At 47.7% G+C, this 16,887-nt stretch overlaps 1 protein-coding gene across 1 annotated transcript in view; it reads left to right on the top strand.

Moving 5' to 3' along the window:
* The window catches only part of LOC103190341 (SH3 domain-binding protein 4), a 49,527-nt gene extending 33,404 nt beyond the window's left edge, over positions 1-16,123 (top strand). Inside the window, exons 3-5 of the mRNA XM_042336301.1 lie at positions 215-2,589; positions 13,589-13,777; positions 15,475-16,123. Coding sequence (XP_042192235.1) covers positions 215-2,589; positions 13,589-13,777; positions 15,475-15,699 — 2,789 coding nt within the window. The 3' untranslated portion in view covers positions 15,700-16,123. The remainder of the gene's footprint in view (positions 1-214; positions 2,590-13,588; positions 13,778-15,474) is intronic.
* Positions 16,124-16,887: the final 764 nt, after the last annotated feature.

A 16,887-nucleotide genomic window follows, 5' to 3' on the forward strand; every position in this document is an offset into this window, starting at 1 on the left:
TCTGACTGAGACTCAGAGTTCTGTAGTTTTAGAATTGCAAAATATGCAATAATACCTTTTTGAAATATTTCCACTGCGCCTCTTTCCAATCACTTTTCTCGCTGAGAGTGACAGGAAGAAAGCCGCAGCTGGGAGGTAATGGTTCCTGTCCCGTGTGCCGCCAGCTGTACCACCCTGGTCTAACTTGTTTTGTTTTTCTCGTCTAAACCTGCAGTGCCTTCTCCCAGCTTGTTGCGACTGGAGAAATCAACATCTTTCGGGGATGCCCGTGAGGTTATCGCTATCAAGGACTATTGCCCGACAAACTTCACCACGCTGCGGTTCAACAAGGGCGACCATCTGTACGTGTTGGACACGTCCGGTGCCGAGTGGTGGTACGCGCACAACAACACTGAGATGGGTTACATCCCGGCCTCGTACGTGCAGCCGGTGCGAGCCCGGAGCTCCTCGCTGTGCGACAGTGGCATGGTGGACAATATTGGCGACAGCTCAGATGAAGGTGCCAAAGAGATGGATCTTCTGGGAGATTTGGGCGACCTTTTCGGGAGAGAGCCCGCCAAGTCCCGGCACAACAACCCCTTTTTGAATGGCGCCGCGTCCTCCAACCCTTTCCTGACTGGCAGTGTCCACACACCTGGCCTGACTGTCCAGCAGGCATCCAGAGCCGACGTGGACCTTCTCCTCTTTGACTCTGTGACCCCTTTGGCTTTCGCTGCACCCAGCGCCTCGGCCAATCACGTAAGCGATGATCTCTTTGATGAAGCGACACCGGTGGCCACGAAAGCTGAACCCAACCCACTGCTGAGTCGCAACAACCCATTCTTCAGGAGCAAGCGGTCCTACAGCATGTCCGAGCTCTCTGTCCTGCAAGCCAAGAGCGATGGACCTTCCTCGTCGTCTGGCTTCTTCACGGGCATGAAATCCCCGGACCCCGAGCAGTTTAAGAGCCGCGAGGACTTCCGAATGGCCTGGCTGAGCCACAGGAAGCTGGCCCGCTCGTGCCACGACTTGAACTCACTCGGGCAAAGCCCCGGCTGGGGTCAGACACAGCCGGTGGAGACCAACATCGTGTGTAAGCTGGACAGCGATGGTGGGGCAGTTCAGCTTCCAGACACGAGCATCAGCATTCACGTGCCGGAGGGACACATCTGCCCGGGGCAGACACAGCAGATTTCCTTGAAAGCCTTGCTGGACCCCCCACTGGAACTGAACAATGACAAGTGCACTACCGCCAGCCCCGTGGTGGAGATCAAGCTGAGCAACATGGAAGTTAGAACTTTCCTCACCCTGGAGATGAAGATATTCGCCGAGTTGAAAGAGGAAGCTGCAAGCAGGGGTGAGGCTGAGATAACCTGTCTCTACAGTGAAGCCAAGGATGGGCCCTTCTTGCCCATGACTCAGGTCTATCACTACGGGGAAACGGTGCAGGTGCAGCTGGACAATTTGGAGCCTTGCATGTACGTGGCGGCGGTTTGCCAGGCCAAGAAGCTCCAGTACCCCGCCACCGTGTGGGACTTTATTCACAAAAACATCACCATGGGTGTGTACGGGCCGAAGCACATCCATCCCTCGTTCAAGACAGTTGTGGCGGTCTTTGGGCACGACAGCGTGCCCAAGTCTCTGTTGGTCAGCGAGGTAGGCAGGGAGGTTCTAAACGTGCCCCCGGTGCCACTGCAGCTGTGGGGGAAGCACCAGTTTGTGCTGTCGAAGCCACAGGACTTGAGGATTGGCCTCTACCCCAACATCTCCAACTACCAGGTCAAGCCATCCGAACAGGTCAAGGTGGTGCGTGGCTTCCAGGTCAAACTGGGCAAAGTCAGCCGGCTGGTCTTTCCCGTCCATTCCCGGGATCCGGAGGAGCTGTCCGACTTCATGCTGAGGGTCCAGGTCAAGGACGAGCAGGAGGGCATGTTGAGCCAGTTTTGTGTGCGGACCCCTCAGCCGCCTCCCAAGCCGGGACCCAAGAACCCGGGGCAGCGTCGCTTCCTGAAGAAAAAAGAAGCCAGCAAGATTGTGCTCTCACCCTTGGCCGCGATGAGCAGGTATCCCGTCTTCCAGGACCGCCCTGTAAACAACCTCAAGTACGGCAAATTGCTGAAGACCGTGGTGAGGCAGCACAAGAACTACTACCTACTGGAGTATAAGAAGGGAGATGTGATCGCCTTGTTGAGCGAAGAGAGAATTAAGCTGAAAGGACAGCTGCGGACCAAAGAGTGGTACACGGGGTACTACCAGGGTAAGCTGGGGCTCGTACACACCAAGAACGTGCTGGTGGTCAGCAAAATCAAGCCCAGCTTCTTCTCAGGGCCAGACCTCACCACCGGCATTCTCTTGGAGCAGATCCTCAGACCGTCCAAGTTCCTGACGTACATCTACGCCTCAGTCAGGCTGACTCTGATGGAGAACATCAGCAGCTGGAGAGCCTTCGCGGATGCCCTGGGCTACAAAAACGTGGCACTGGCGCACTTCTGCCGTGCTGAGACAGACAGTGAGCCCGAGCGGGTGGCATCCGTGCTTGAGAAGCTCAAAGAGGACTGCAACGGCAGCGAGAACAAGGAGAAGAAATCTTTCCAGAAGGAGCTGATGACTGTGAGTACATCTTTCTTCCTTCCTGCCCATCAAATGTCTCCAGCAGATAACAATAACAACTTGCATTTATATAACACTTTTCATGTCGGGAGGACATCCCAAGGCGCTGGACAATGAGGGGTTTGCACTCGAGCTACTGGTTGGGATCCGAGAGGGGGGCTGGAGGTGGAAAGGCACAGTCAAAAAGAAACAGCTTGAGACGGGCCTCGAAGAAGGCAAGGGCGGGTTGAGGTGGAGGAGCTCTGCGATGGATAGGGGTGGGGGCAGTAAGGCTGAAGGCCTGACTGTCAATGATGGAGCAGGCAGGGTGGGGGATGTGGAGCAGGCCAGTGCCTGCAGACCGAGGGAGAAAACAGGTATGTGAAGTTTTAATAAATCACATAGGTAGAGAGGAGCAAGGCAGTGGATGGCTTTAAAAGTGAGGACAAGGATCTTGAATTCAATCCTCTGGGGATGGGGGGGGGCCTGTGAAGCTGGGCGAGGATAACCAGTGAAGCTGCAGTATTTTGTGTTTCATCCCCAAAATATATTTGGTCACTGTTGAAGCACGCTGAATATCCATCCCTGTGACCACCTGACTCAGAGCATGAAATTCTAATTGGCATTTAAACGCAATGCTGCTCATGTTGGGGTGGAGGGTTACGAGAGGCAGGGAAAGTGAAAGCAAGAGAGGGAAAGGTACTGTGGAGGAGGTGAGCTTCGGCATCTCTATACTTTCAGCAAAAACTCAAACGGGTTTTAATAAATAATCCTTGCATTTGATTCGGCGCCTTATCATGTCAGACTTCCAACAATGCCTTGCTGCGGATATAAAGCCCAGCCAGGTGAGGAGCCACTCAGTCGGGAGCGAAGTCAGGAGAGGGCAGGGAGTGGGGTGGGGGGGTAGGGGGGTTAGTGACGGGGCAGCGCTGATTCACAAAGTGATGTCGGCGTGACGTCACAATTAAAAAAAAGACAACAACAACAATAATGTCCTGGCAGCTGCTGCCACTGCCTCCGAACCATGACCACACAGCCTGCGGGCTGATGCCGTCCCGCTGATCGCTCGCTCCCGGTGAGGCTGGATAGAGGGAGAATAGAGAGGGGGAACAGAGAGGGGGAAGGGGGGCCACTCTTGTTCTCTCTCTCACACACACCATGGGAGTGCCATGGATCTTTAACACCTACCTGAACAGGCACTGATGGAACCTCCTCAGTTTAATGTCTCATCTGAAGGGCGGCACCTCCGACTAGCTTTCCCCAATACCACGCTGTCATGATCCACTGCATTATGTCAGCCTGGACTGTGAGCTCAAAATCCCAACGTGGAGCTTGAACCCACAACCTTCTGACTTGGAGGGGAGCATGCAAGAGACTGAGCAAGAGACTGAACTAGGCTGACATCATAAACCCAGGAATTTCATTTCTAACGAGTCAGTCTATCTCTTGATACACGCGCATGCCCCACAGGTCTGTAACTTGCAACTAAATGTCGACAAGACAGAAGCTTGGCTCCCGTCAACATCTTCTGTCCTGCAGCTCTGACCTCCTCCTCCCCGGCCTATCCCTCAGATTCACCAAACCGATGTGCAACCTAGGCATCAGGTTTGACCTACAGCTGTCCTTCCTTCCCCACATTCCTCCCCTCCACCACATTGTTTGCCTCCAACCATACCTTACCTCAGACGAAGCCGAAACACTCACTTGACTTTTCAAATGCACTCCTCGCCGGTCTCCCCAGGACCATGATCCACAAAATCCAGCTGATCTTCCTCCCACATACTCACCCATTGTAAATGCCATAATCCCATCACACCAGTTCTAGCCAAGCTCCACTGGCTCCATGTCTCTGAACGGATTAATTTCAAGATCCTCACATTTGTTTTCATATCTCTTATGCCCTGGCACCTCTCTACCTCTCTGACATGCTTACTCCCCAACCCGCTACCTTCACTCTGGCCTCATTCATGTCCCTTTTGGCCTGCTTTCTACCAATACACCCCGAAACTGGAACACTCTTCCCCTATCCCTCTGCCTTTTCTTCCCCATCTTCAGCTCTCACCTGAAGACCTTCCTTTTTGACCGTGCCTACCGTCACCTCCCCCCAGCTTGGAGTTGCACTCCGCCACTGTCAAGCACTCTGGGACGTTATCCTGCGTGAGGGGAGCTATATAAATGCAAGTTGTTGTTGTCTGTGCTAAAAATTGACTCAATTGTTTAGAACACGCAGGTGAGTCAGGTGTTGTTGCTGGATGTTTGGTCAAATAAGAAACCGTGTTTTTAACTGGGCACAGGCTCATCCTTTGAAAATATGAAGGAAGGTTGGGTGTCTAAGTGAGAGGTATATAATGGAGCAAAAACAAGTAATAATAATCTTTACTAGCGATAGTGTCTTATCACGTCATTGAGATGTCTCAAAGCATTTCACAGAATATACTGTAAAGTGAATTGACTGTATATTTTGTGGGCAGAGTGCAGCAGCCAATTGTTCCACAGTGTGCCACAAACAGTCTTGGATTGAGTGACCAAATTATTATTATTATTATTATTGAACTCATTTGAAAGGATTATTACCCCCAGGAAGTGATCCTCCAATCAGGTTCTACTTGCTGCTGGTAACTAGAGGCGTGTGGAGTAAGGAAATATGCTGAAGGTTTTGCACCATCTGGGAATCAAACCAGGGTCCTCTTGCTTGCAAGGCAAGAGCTCTAACCAATAGACTACAGGACTCCACATCTCTGCCATGGGTACATGCTTCATGTCTCCCATCCCCTCCACTAGAGAGTCAGTATACTCTCACTGGTGGTTAAGTATTTGATGGGAACACACTGTTTGCCATTGCCCAGCTGCTCGCTGTTTGCACTCATGATTCATGGTTGTGCAGAATGAAATCAGTCAGGTGCAACACTCAGGAATGAATGTTCTGTATCTGTACTTGATAAAGCAGGCATGTTCTCGTTTAGCGTGAACGCATAACCAATATCTTGCCCTTTGTAAGCTCCCATTACTTTCCTTTCTTTCCCTTGCTTTTCTCTTTTCCAACAACAACAAATTGCATTTATAGAGCACCTTTCACATCAGGAGGACGTCCCAAGACGCTGGACAGTGAAAGGTTTGTAGCCAAGCTGCTGGTTGGATCCTTCGGTCCTCTTCCCTCCTCCACCCAGCCTTGTCCTCCACCCCTCTGATTCCACAGTCAAAGAGGAAGGTCTTGAGTCAAACCATGAAGGAGGCAAGGGAGGAGGCAAGGCGGAGAGGCTCCAGGATGGAGGTCCAGAGGGTGGGGCAGAGAGGCTGAAGGCCCAACGGCCGATGGTAGAGCGTGCTGGGTGGGGATGTGGGGCAGGCCAGTGCCCACCAAGTGGTGGGAGCAGACAGGTTGGTAAAGGTTTAGCAGGTCACAGAGATAGGACAAGACCATGGAGGGCTTTAAAGGTGAGGACGAGGATCTTTAACTCGATCCTAAGGGGGAGTGGGGAACAGATGAATCCGGGTGAGGATTGGGGTTATCGGCTCACGAAACTTAGTGATGTTGATTTATACAAAAGCTTGGCTGGACCATATTTGGAGTGTTGTCTTCAATTCTGATCCCAACAGCAATGGAAAGAGTACAGCATAGGTTTACAAGCATGATACCAGGGCTAGCAGGTTACTGCTATCAGGATAGACTGGATAGGTTGGGCCTTTTTTCACCAGAGAAGAGATGTTTAAGAGGGGACCGAATAGGACTGTTTAAAATTATAAAAGGATTCAATAAGGTTAACATCAATAAGCTGTTTCCACTGGCTGGGGAGTCCATAACCAGGGGACACAAGTATAAGATAGTGATCAGGGGATCTAAAAGAGAATTTAAGAGGAACTACATCACGCAGAGTAGAATAAGATTGTGGAACTTGCTGCCTGAAGCAGTGGTTGAATCAGATAGTGCAGATCGGTGTGGTACAACAGCCGACCATCTTCTCATGGTAGCGGCAGGAGCCAGTGGTCGGTGGACACAGCGCAGGAAGTGGAAATAATGCCGGCCGTTACTGCAGTCTCTCAGGGAGGCAAATGGGTCTCCTTATCCATCATGTCCTGCAGATAGTGAACTGCACAGCTGATTGAAAGAGTTGAAGAATGATTGTGAGAGGGGATGAGAGAGTGGGGAGAGGGAGAGAGAGTGGTTGAGAGAAAGAGGGGTAAATGAGAGAGTGATTGACAGACGGGGGAGAGAGAGAGTAATGGAGAGGGGTAGAGAAAGAAACAATGTGTGAGTGAGTGCATGAAAGAGCAGGGAGAAAGAGGGGAGAGAGTGTGTGGGAGTGAGAGAATAATTGTAAGAGGGAGAGAATGTGTGAGAAAGAGGACAAAAGGACAAGTGATTGAGAGAGGGGGAGAGAGAGTGTGTGTGTGCCAGAGTGTGAGGGAGAAGTGAGAGAGGGAGATAGAGAATGTGTGAGTGAGGGGGCGAGAGAGCGTGTGTGTGTGAGAGAGAGGGCGGGAGGAGAGAAAGTGATTGAGAGAGAGAAGGGGAGAGAGACAGATAGGGTGAGAGAATGTGAGGGAGATGGGAAGACCGAATTCTTTGACTGGCTTTCAGTCATCTTTTCCCCTCCCCATCCCACCTCCGAGCTCAGGTGCCCATCCGGCAGTGTTCAGCGCTTTGGGACATCCTCCCAACGTGAAAGGCGCTCTGTAAATGTAATTTTGTTGTTGTGTTGAGTGCTTTCAGACATCCTTCCAACGTGAAAAAAGTGGTCTGTAAAATGTTGTTATGTTTCTGGAAGGGAAACAAAAATATTACTTATGCAGTCAACCAGTCGCTCTCCTCAGGTTTTGTTCCTCTCCCCCTTAAAATTGCTGTCATCAATCCCCTCCTCAAAAAACCCACCCTTGATCCCTCAAACCTTGCAAATTATCATCCCATTTCTAACCTGCCCTTTGTTGCTAAAGGACTGGATCGCATTGTCGCTAACCAGCTTTGCTCTCACCTCTCCTTCCACTCTCTCCTTGACCCCCTCCAGTCTGGTTTCCACCCTGTACAGAGACATCGCTTGTTAAGGTTACAAACAGCGTTATTTCTCTGTGACCATCTCTGCCTCCTTGTCCTCCTGGACCTCTCTTCTGCATTTGACACACTCAACCATGCCATCCTCATCCACCACATCTCTACCCTCATCTACCTTAGTGGGACCGCATTGCCTGGTTCAAGTCCTACCTAACAAACCGCCTTCGCTTTGTCTCTTCAAATGGTTTCGCCCCTACCCGGTCACCTATGGTGTACCACAGGATTCCATCCTTGGACCCTCCTCTTCCTCATCTAGATGCTCCTTGGGGATGTCATCTGCAGACATGGGGTAAACTTCCACATGTTTGCACAAATCTACTTCTCCAACTGAGACTCCAGGTACACTGATGTTCTGTCGGCTTGTTCCCTTGGGAGGGAACAAAGTGAAGGGACTGTGGGCTGGAATTCCAAAGTGTGAGGGCAGAGAGACTGAAGGCCCAACCGCCAATGGTGGGAGAGGCTAGGTGGGGCATGTAGAGCAGCCTAGAGCCTGCTGAGCGGAGGGAGTGGACAGGATGGACCATATGGAGTTAGCAGGTCACAGAAATAGGGAGGAGTATTGAAGGCGAGCATGAAGACGGAAGCCATACTCCTTGGTTCCCATCAACGTCTTCTATCCTGCAACTCTTGATGTCCTCAACCTGCCCGGCCTTTCCCTCAGACTCACCAAACTGGTGCGCAACCTAGGCAACTGGTTCAACTCACAGCTGTCCTTTCTTCCCCACGTCTGATCCCTGATCAGGAACACCTTCCTCCACCTCTGCCACATTGCCCGCCTCCGACCATACCTTACCCCAGATGCAACCAAAACAATCTTCCATACTTTCATTACCTGCGGCCTCGACTATTAAAATGCCCTCCTCCCCAGTCTCACCAGCTTCACCATCCATAAGATCTAGCTGATCCGTGGCCCACATGCTCACTTGTACTAAACTCTGTACTCCTATCGTACCATTTCTAGCCAGGCTCCACTGGCTCCTTATTAAGGAACGGATTGATCCTCCCCACAACCCAACCCACCACATCCCGACTCTGCTGGATTTGGCTTCAACCCAAAGCTTTGCTATGACTGGTGATGGCTAGCAACCTACCGTGAAGCGAGCCATGGAGGAATGTTGAGCAGATTGAGACAAAAATTTAAGGTGTCTCCCAGGTTTTTACCACCACTCGCTCACCAGGCAATCTCTCCTCTGTCTGTCTCTCTCTCTCTCCCTTGTTCCTTTCGTCTCTCTGTCTCTTTCCTCAGTCTTCGGAGCACACGTGCTCCCTGGTGCTCAGGTCATTAGTGTCTGGGTCTCAGGAAGGGAGGGGAGGCCCTTTTGCTTCCTGTCCTGCTCTGTTTTATCCCTCATCTCAACAGAAACCAATTTGATACACAACGCCTTATCACGTCATCAATCCTTCACAGGATTCCACTGCAAAGACTGCGTGTGTTCGTGTCCCAGTGTTAACTTTGAGTTGAAAACAGTAAAACAAAGGTCTGTTTATTAACTGGCTTCTGTTTTCGGGTGTGGGGATGGAGGAGGGGGAGAAGAGCCAGGTGACTGTAAATCAGAAGCAGGAATAGGGCTGGTATACAATTGCAGCATATTTATTTTCTGTAGTAATTTAGCTAATTAGTGTGTCAACCGGAATGGAAAGGCTTTTATCTTGGAACCAAATTCAATAACAACTTTCAAAAGGGAATTAGATAGGCACTTGAAAAGAAAAAAATTGCAAAGATATGGAGAAAGAGCGAGGGAGTGGGACTGATTGGGTAGCTCTTCCAAAGAGCCGGCACAGGCACAATGTGCTGAATGGCTTCCTTCTGCGCTATAATATTCTACGATCTTGATGAGTGGGGTCTCTCTGTGTCTGCTAATGCTTTAGTAGCATTGAGTGCGAATAACACAGTGAAGTGGGGTGCGGAGAGGCCGGACATACCTGGACGTGGGGAGCAGCATGTAGTCCCATAGGGTATTGGTTAGCGGGTTTGCCTCTCAAGCAAGAGGACTGGGGTTTGTTTCCCGGATGGGGCAAAAATAATAATTTAGTTACTCAATCCACCATTTTTTGTGGGACTGCAATATCAATGCAATTTTAGCTGTTTAGACTCCAGGAGTTAGCCCAACCCACACTTTGGGATCCCCAAGCCATGGCTCTTGCCAACTTGTGCATAATACTTTCCGGAATTAGGTAAGCAGGATACGTCCCTCCAGGGAGAGAATATGCATTCCATTCCAGCAATCTAACTCTGGGATTTCCATGAGTAGGTGGGATGCATGGAATTCTCAGCTTGGTTTGGATACTAGTAAGCACTATGATTGGTTTGTGCATGTGTCAGACCCCCTGCTAAACCCCTCAAAATTAATAACTTGTGGGACCTTGCTGTGTGCAAGGTCTTTTTTTCCCCATTGTTTTTTTTTATTTGTGGCTTGTTTCCCCACAAAAATATACATTTTACAATATATCCTGTGCATTGCTTTGAGACGACTCAACAATGTGATAAGGCATGATATTAAATGCAAGGATTATTGTTATTAATAGTGGAGACGGGAAGAGAATCAAAGGCAGTCGCAAACTAGAGCTTGTTTCTAATAAGCGGTATTTAATCTCCTCCACACTGTAGTAATAATAATATAATCCTTGCATTTGATATAGTACCTTATCACTTTGCTGAGAAGTCTCAAAGTGCTTCACAGAATATGTAGTGTAAAGTATATTTTGAGGGTGAAACGCGACAGCCAGTTTGCACAAACAGCAGTAGAGTGAGTGACCAATTTTATCTGGCGGATTGTTGGCCTGGACACCGGGGGAAACTCCCTTCTCTTTTTGAATATTGCAATGAGATCTTTAATGTCCACCTGAACAGGTAGATAGAGTCTCGGTTTAACGTCTCATCCAAAGGACAGCACCTCCGACAATGAAACACCGTCCCAGGATTGCATTGGAGTGTCAACTTACTCTATGTGATTCTATGTCGTGACCGTGGGGCTTGAACCCACAACCTTCTGACTCTGAGGCAGAGTGCCACTGCTGCGCCAGGCGGAGGCACAACCTGTGTGGCCTGTGGATCTCAAACTAGTGCCCCGATTCTCTGCAGACAAAGGTGAAGGATAAAGCAAATGTAATGTGCGGTACTTTATTTAAAGCAAAGGGTCACTGTACTCCGTAATTCTCTCCATGAATCATACCCTTTCAGTCTCTGTGCCCTGGAGCCACTCCGGTGTGTTTGTTCAGACTTGTCTCTGGAATGTTCGGCCCCGTGTGGGGGCTGGGCTCGGAGACCGCTACACACAGCACAGACAGATTCACATTGTACCCGTTGCCAGTGACTGGTGTTTTCGGAAGGGTGGGCGATAGCTGCTCCCAAAACAAATACAAGCGTGTCAATCAGCAGCACACAGTGAGGTACAGTAAGCAAGACAGGAGCTATAAAAACAGCCCATTTAAGAGGTTTTTGATAACAATTTGATGGGTTAACTGCAATATTATGCTAGCCTAAACATAGCAGTTTTATTTACTTGTCGTTATCCAGTTACTGTGTACCTGTCGTCTGTGTATGGTTTGGTTTTCAACTTACCACTTGCTAACTAACCATCTGTATTTAAAGGCGTATCGCTTCCCAAGTACTGTTTGTAGCCACTGACATTTAAAGGGGTATCGCTTACCATTGTCATAATAAAAATAATCCTTGCATTTGTGGAGTCCTGTTGCTCAGTGCACTTGCTTTGCAAGCGAGAGACCTGAGTTCAATTCCAGGCAGAGGGCGAAACCTTGGGCAAGTTTCCTTACTCCACACAGAGCCTAATAATAATCCCTCCAAAAACAATAATAAATTGGTCATTTTCAATCTACGACTGTTTGTGGGACATTACTGTGCGCAATTGGCTGCCGCGTTCGCCCACAAATATACAGTCAATTCACTTTACAGTGTGTTCTGTGAAGCGCTTTGGGACGTCCTCTCGACGTAAAAAGCGCTATACCAAATGCAAGGATTATTATTATTATTATTATTATTGATACAACACTGTGTCACATCATTAAGACGTCTCAAAGCGTTTCACAGGATATACTATCAAATGGACTGACTTTGTATTTTGGGAGCAAAACATGGCAGCCAGTTGCGCACAGCAATGTCCCACAAACAGCCAGAGAGAGAAACTGCAGGGGGCAGAACGATTGAAGGTCCCAACCACCAATGATGTGTTTCATTTGAATGACCGTAGCAGCTACCTTGTTTACAGCAACATTCCAAGAAACAGCAATGAAACAAATGACTGATTATGTCTAGTGACCAAGAAAAGCTCCCTTTTCCTTTTTGAATACTGCCACAGGAATCTTTCACGTCCATCTATAAGTTGTTCTCTGGTCTTCTCTTTTATCTGCTCACTCCTCCTACACTACAGTGAAACTCACTTAAATTGTATCAGTTGGGACTATAACATTTAATATGAAAAGCGAATTTTGAGTTGCAGGCCAACTCTAGAAGTCGTAGAAAATCTTACTTAATCAGTAATCTACACTGTGCATGTGTAATTTCATGCAGCCGTAAGTGCGCATGAGGTAGTTCGGTAAATGAGGCATTCAGTGAATGTGCATGCAGTGACGAGTCAAGGCTTTACATTTCCCACGATTCAATGCGACCTGGAAGTGTGCATACGTCGACAGGTAAATGCAGGAGTAATGAAGGATAGGGAAGCAGCGCTACGGTTAAGAAATGATTAATATGAGTTGTGTAAAGAAATCTAAATGGTTTTGATAGAAAACTGAATGGGACTTGGATTGCATGTACAACTTAGGCAATTATACGATTTATAAAGATAAAACTTATGCAAATTTCATTGTATTTGGTTCTCTGATACAGGACCACCATTCAATCCATGTCATTGACCTTTCAACGTTTGTTACTTGGGATCGTTTTGATTCCAGCATTTCTGTACATTCACATTTGTGCAAATGACATTTTGCTGTGAGCGGAGCCTCAGGGTTTCCCACCTGTTCAGAGCCTCAGCTATTTATTAATAATATAATAATAATCCTTGCATTTGACATAGCGTTATCACTTTATTGAGATGTCTCAAAGCGCTTCACAATGTATACTGTAAAGTGCAGTCACTGTGTATTTTGTGGGTGAAATGCATCAGGCAATTGCACACAGCAATGTACTGCAAACAACCATGACCAATTGACCAAGAATGACCAATTTTATTTGGGGAATTGTTGACCAGGACGCCGGAAGAAACTCCCTTCTCTTTTCAAATAGTGTCATGAGATCTTTAACATCCTAGGTTAATAATAATCCTTGCATTTGATATAGCGCTTTTCGTGTCTTCTAGACTCTTAAAGTGCTTCACAGAATAGACTGTAAAGTGAATTGACTGTATATTTGTGGGTGAAATGCTGCAGCCAATTGAGCACAGCAGTGCCCCACAAACAGTCATGGATTGAAGTGACCAATTTATTTATTGAGGGATTATTATGAGGCATGTGGAGCAAGGAAACTTGCCCAAGGTTTCACCCTGCCGGGAATTGAACCTAGGCTTCTCACTTGCAAAGCGAGTGCTCTAACCACTGAGCTACAGGACTCCAGGTTTAACATCAATGCCATGAATTGAATGGTGCTCCTTTATAGTGCCAGATGGGACCTCGGCTTAACATCAAAATCCAAAGGGCCGCACCGCTGACAATGCAGCACTCCCCCCAACGCCACACTGAAGTATCAGCCTGGACTGTGAGGTCAAAGTACCGACGTGGAGCTTAAACCCACAACCTTCTGACTCAAGAAGCATTTAACTAGAAAAACAGTCACTACACTTCACCAAGAATTAACAAACGCGATAATGTGCTCAATTGCAAGGATTATTATATTATTACGTTTATTGGCAATGCCTACGATTTAATAACTAACAGTTTTGATGTTTTCCCGTTTTCCTTTCTGATATTAGAACGAGTCCTCCTTGTTCACAGGCATTCTCTGAACTTTCCTTTCAGGCCTTGTTGAAGCTGGATTGCCAGGGGCTGGTGGCCAGGCTCATTCAGGACTTTGTTCTGCTCACCAGCGCTGTGGAGGTGGCTGCGCGATGGAGGGAGCTGGCTGAGAAACTAGCCAAAGTCTCCAAGCAACAGCTAGACGCTTATGAAGCTCCTCACAGGGACAAGAGCGGCCTTATTGAAACGGAGGTGAGGTCATTTTCTCCCGCAGTTTGATGCAGTCCATGTCCGTTTGTCTGTTGTGAAAGCTGGGTTGTTATCACAATGAGGGCTTGTCTTCATAACTTGATAAACAGGAACTGGGTTTCCTAAGGAACTTATCAGCACTCAACACAACTCCCCCATTCCAAACTTGGACCAATTTCCTTTTTTCTTGCATTCCACTGGCTCCCCATCCCCTAGAGCAGAGATGGCTAACTTGTGGCCCACGTGACTATTTGACATGTGTGTAATGCAGCACGTATTCATTTTTAATGCATAGTCTAAGGAATCACACAATCTAAACTGACACTCCAGTGCAGTGCTGGGGGTTGTTGCATTGCATTGTCCAGCCCTCGTGGAGTCCTGTAGCTCAGTGGTTAGAGCACTCGCTTTGCAAGTGAGAGACCTGAGTTCAATTCCAGGCAGGGCGAAACCTTGGGCAAGTTTCCTTACTCCACACAGAGCCTAATAATAATCCCTCCAAAAAAACAAAAACAATAATTAAATTGGTCATTTTCAATCTACGACTGTTTGTGGGACATTGCTGTGCGCAATTGGCTGCCGCGTTCGCCCACAAATATACAGTCAATTCACTTTACAGTGTGTTCTGTGAAGCGCTTTGGGACGTCCTCCTGACGTGAAAAGCGCTATATGAAATGCAAGGATTATTATTATTATTATTATTGTCGGACGTGCCATTCTTCGGATGAGACATTAAACCAAGTCTGTGTCTGCCATTTCAGGTGGATGTTAAAAATCTCTTGGCTCTGTTTGAAAAGAGAAGGGAGTTTCTCCCAAATGAAATTGATCACTCACTCCGTGGCTGTTTGTGGGACATTGGTGTGCGGGTTGTTGTGGTCACCCAAAAAATACAGTCAAACCATTTTCCATTATATCCTGAAGCTTTGAGACGTCTCGACGATGTGATAAGGCACTCCATCAAATGCAAGGATTATTTGCATACAGTGGAGTCCTGTAGCTCAGTGGTTAGAGCACTCGCTTTGCAAGCGAGAGACCTGAGTTCAATTCCAGACAGGGCGAAACCTTGGGCAAGTTTCCTTACTCCACACAGAGCCTAATAATAATCCCTTCAAAAAACAAAACAATAATAAAATTGGTCATTTTCAATCTACGACTGTTTGTGGGACATTGCTGTGCGCAATTGGCTGCCGCGTTCGCCCACAAATATACAGTCAATTCACTTTACAGTGTGTTCTGTGAAGCGCTTTGGGACGTCCTCCTGACGTGAAAAGCGCTATATCAAATGCAAGGATTATTATTATTATTATTATTATTGTTGTTGTCTGTTTTGCTTACCAGACAGTGGTATCAATGGCATGCTATGCAGTTTTAGCTAGTTAGACTCTAGCAATAACCCCAATGCCCACTCTGGGGTTCCTTGGCTCTTGCCAACATGTATCTAATGCTTTCCGGAATTATGTAAGCAGGATGTGTCCCTCTTGGAAGAGAGTGTGCAATCCATTCCAATAATCGATCTCTGGAATTTCCATGTGGAGGTGGGATGCATGGAATTTTCAGTTTGGTTTGGAGACTCTTAAACATGGTGATGGGTTTCCACATGTTTCAGGCACACGGCTGACCATGCACGTACAAACAAATGTTGCTATTGCTTTACAATTATTGACTGCTGTTGATTATAACAATTGGCGTTGATGCTCTTCTAGGCGATGTGGAAACCAGCCTACGACTTTCTGCTGACGTGGAGTGGGCAGATCGGTGAGAGCTACCGAGACGTGACCCAGGAGTTGCACTTGGGGCTGGATAAAATGAAGCATCCCATCACCAAGCGCTGGAAACACTTAACAGGCACTCTCATCCTGGTGCACTCGCTGGACATTCTGCGGTCTGCTGCCTTTAGCCCCTCTGACAACGATGATGCTGCCATTTAATGGGCCGGGACTTTGCTCAGGGGAAGGATTTGCTGGACAGATCCTGTGAGTGGAGTTGGCAACGGTTCGCTCTCTCCTCATCGATGTCCCAGTCACCCCTGCTCACGTCACACAGCCTCCCATTAGTGCTGACTCTTTGGGGAGGGGGGAAAGGGGGGGATCAATCCAGACAAACTCAGCGGCTTTATGGCACCATCTGGACCTATGACACCAGGGCAGGCAGACGAATGTCTAGCCGCTCACTCACCCACCACCACTTTGATATAAATCGGTGCCTGATAATGTTGGCTGACTTTGCTGGGAGTTCAGCTGTCGTTTGTTTGCACATCTTAAAGTCAATCCAATTTATATAGGGTGGGGGTGAGGGGGGGATTTTTCGCTCAATGAATTATCGAAGAAATTAAAACAAAAAGGTTCAACACTTTCTGCAATTGATTTGACACTTTGTTTTGGGTACAAAGTCCTGTTACCCCATGTTTGTTTCTACAGTGCACTGACCAACAACTGAAACATGGAAGAATGATGATAATTGTATTTAGAAGTACTTAATTGTATTCAGTACTAGTATTTAATTGTATTTACACATCCAGAGGATCAGTGTGAGCTCCAACATTTTCATGGCAGATAATGATCTGTCGCCATATTCAGTGCGACATCTTCTATAATATGGTCGGAGTGAGGAGGACGTTACTGATATCAGACATTGTTACACTCGGCTTATCTACAAAAGCAAATAAAAATTCACTGTAAGAAATAAAATAGGTGAGTAACATGACATTGTGGTTACCAGGTACAGAGAGAGAGGAGCTATTCACTGCCTTCCCCATCACCTCTTTCTCTATTTGACACTGCCTTAGAGAGTCGGTACTTTTAATGCTGTGGAGGCCAGGCCACTGACTGGTTCAGGGTTTTTTTTTAAATTGTACATTTGAACCAACGTACACTTAAAAACCTGGATGTTCCTTTTAAGTGGTGTAAGTTTCAGAGGTGATACAAACGACCTCACATTTCACTCACTTCCTACACTAACACAAACAGTTCCTCCCTTCCTTTCTTTGAGAAGAGAGATGTCTGTGCCTTCCCAGAGATATGGGAAACTGATCCCGCTCTCTTTCCCCCGCCCCCCACCATCATCTCCTAGCCTCTGAATCCCATGAGCATCTGCTCTGACAGGCCTTTCACCTGTAA

The sequence above is a fragment of the Callorhinchus milii genome, unplaced genomic scaffold (genome assembly GCF_018977255.1).
Source record: "Callorhinchus milii isolate IMCB2004 unplaced genomic scaffold, IMCB_Cmil_1.0 Scaffold6, whole genome shotgun sequence".
Taxonomy (NCBI): Eukaryota; Metazoa; Chordata; class Chondrichthyes; order Chimaeriformes; family Callorhinchidae; genus Callorhinchus; species Callorhinchus milii.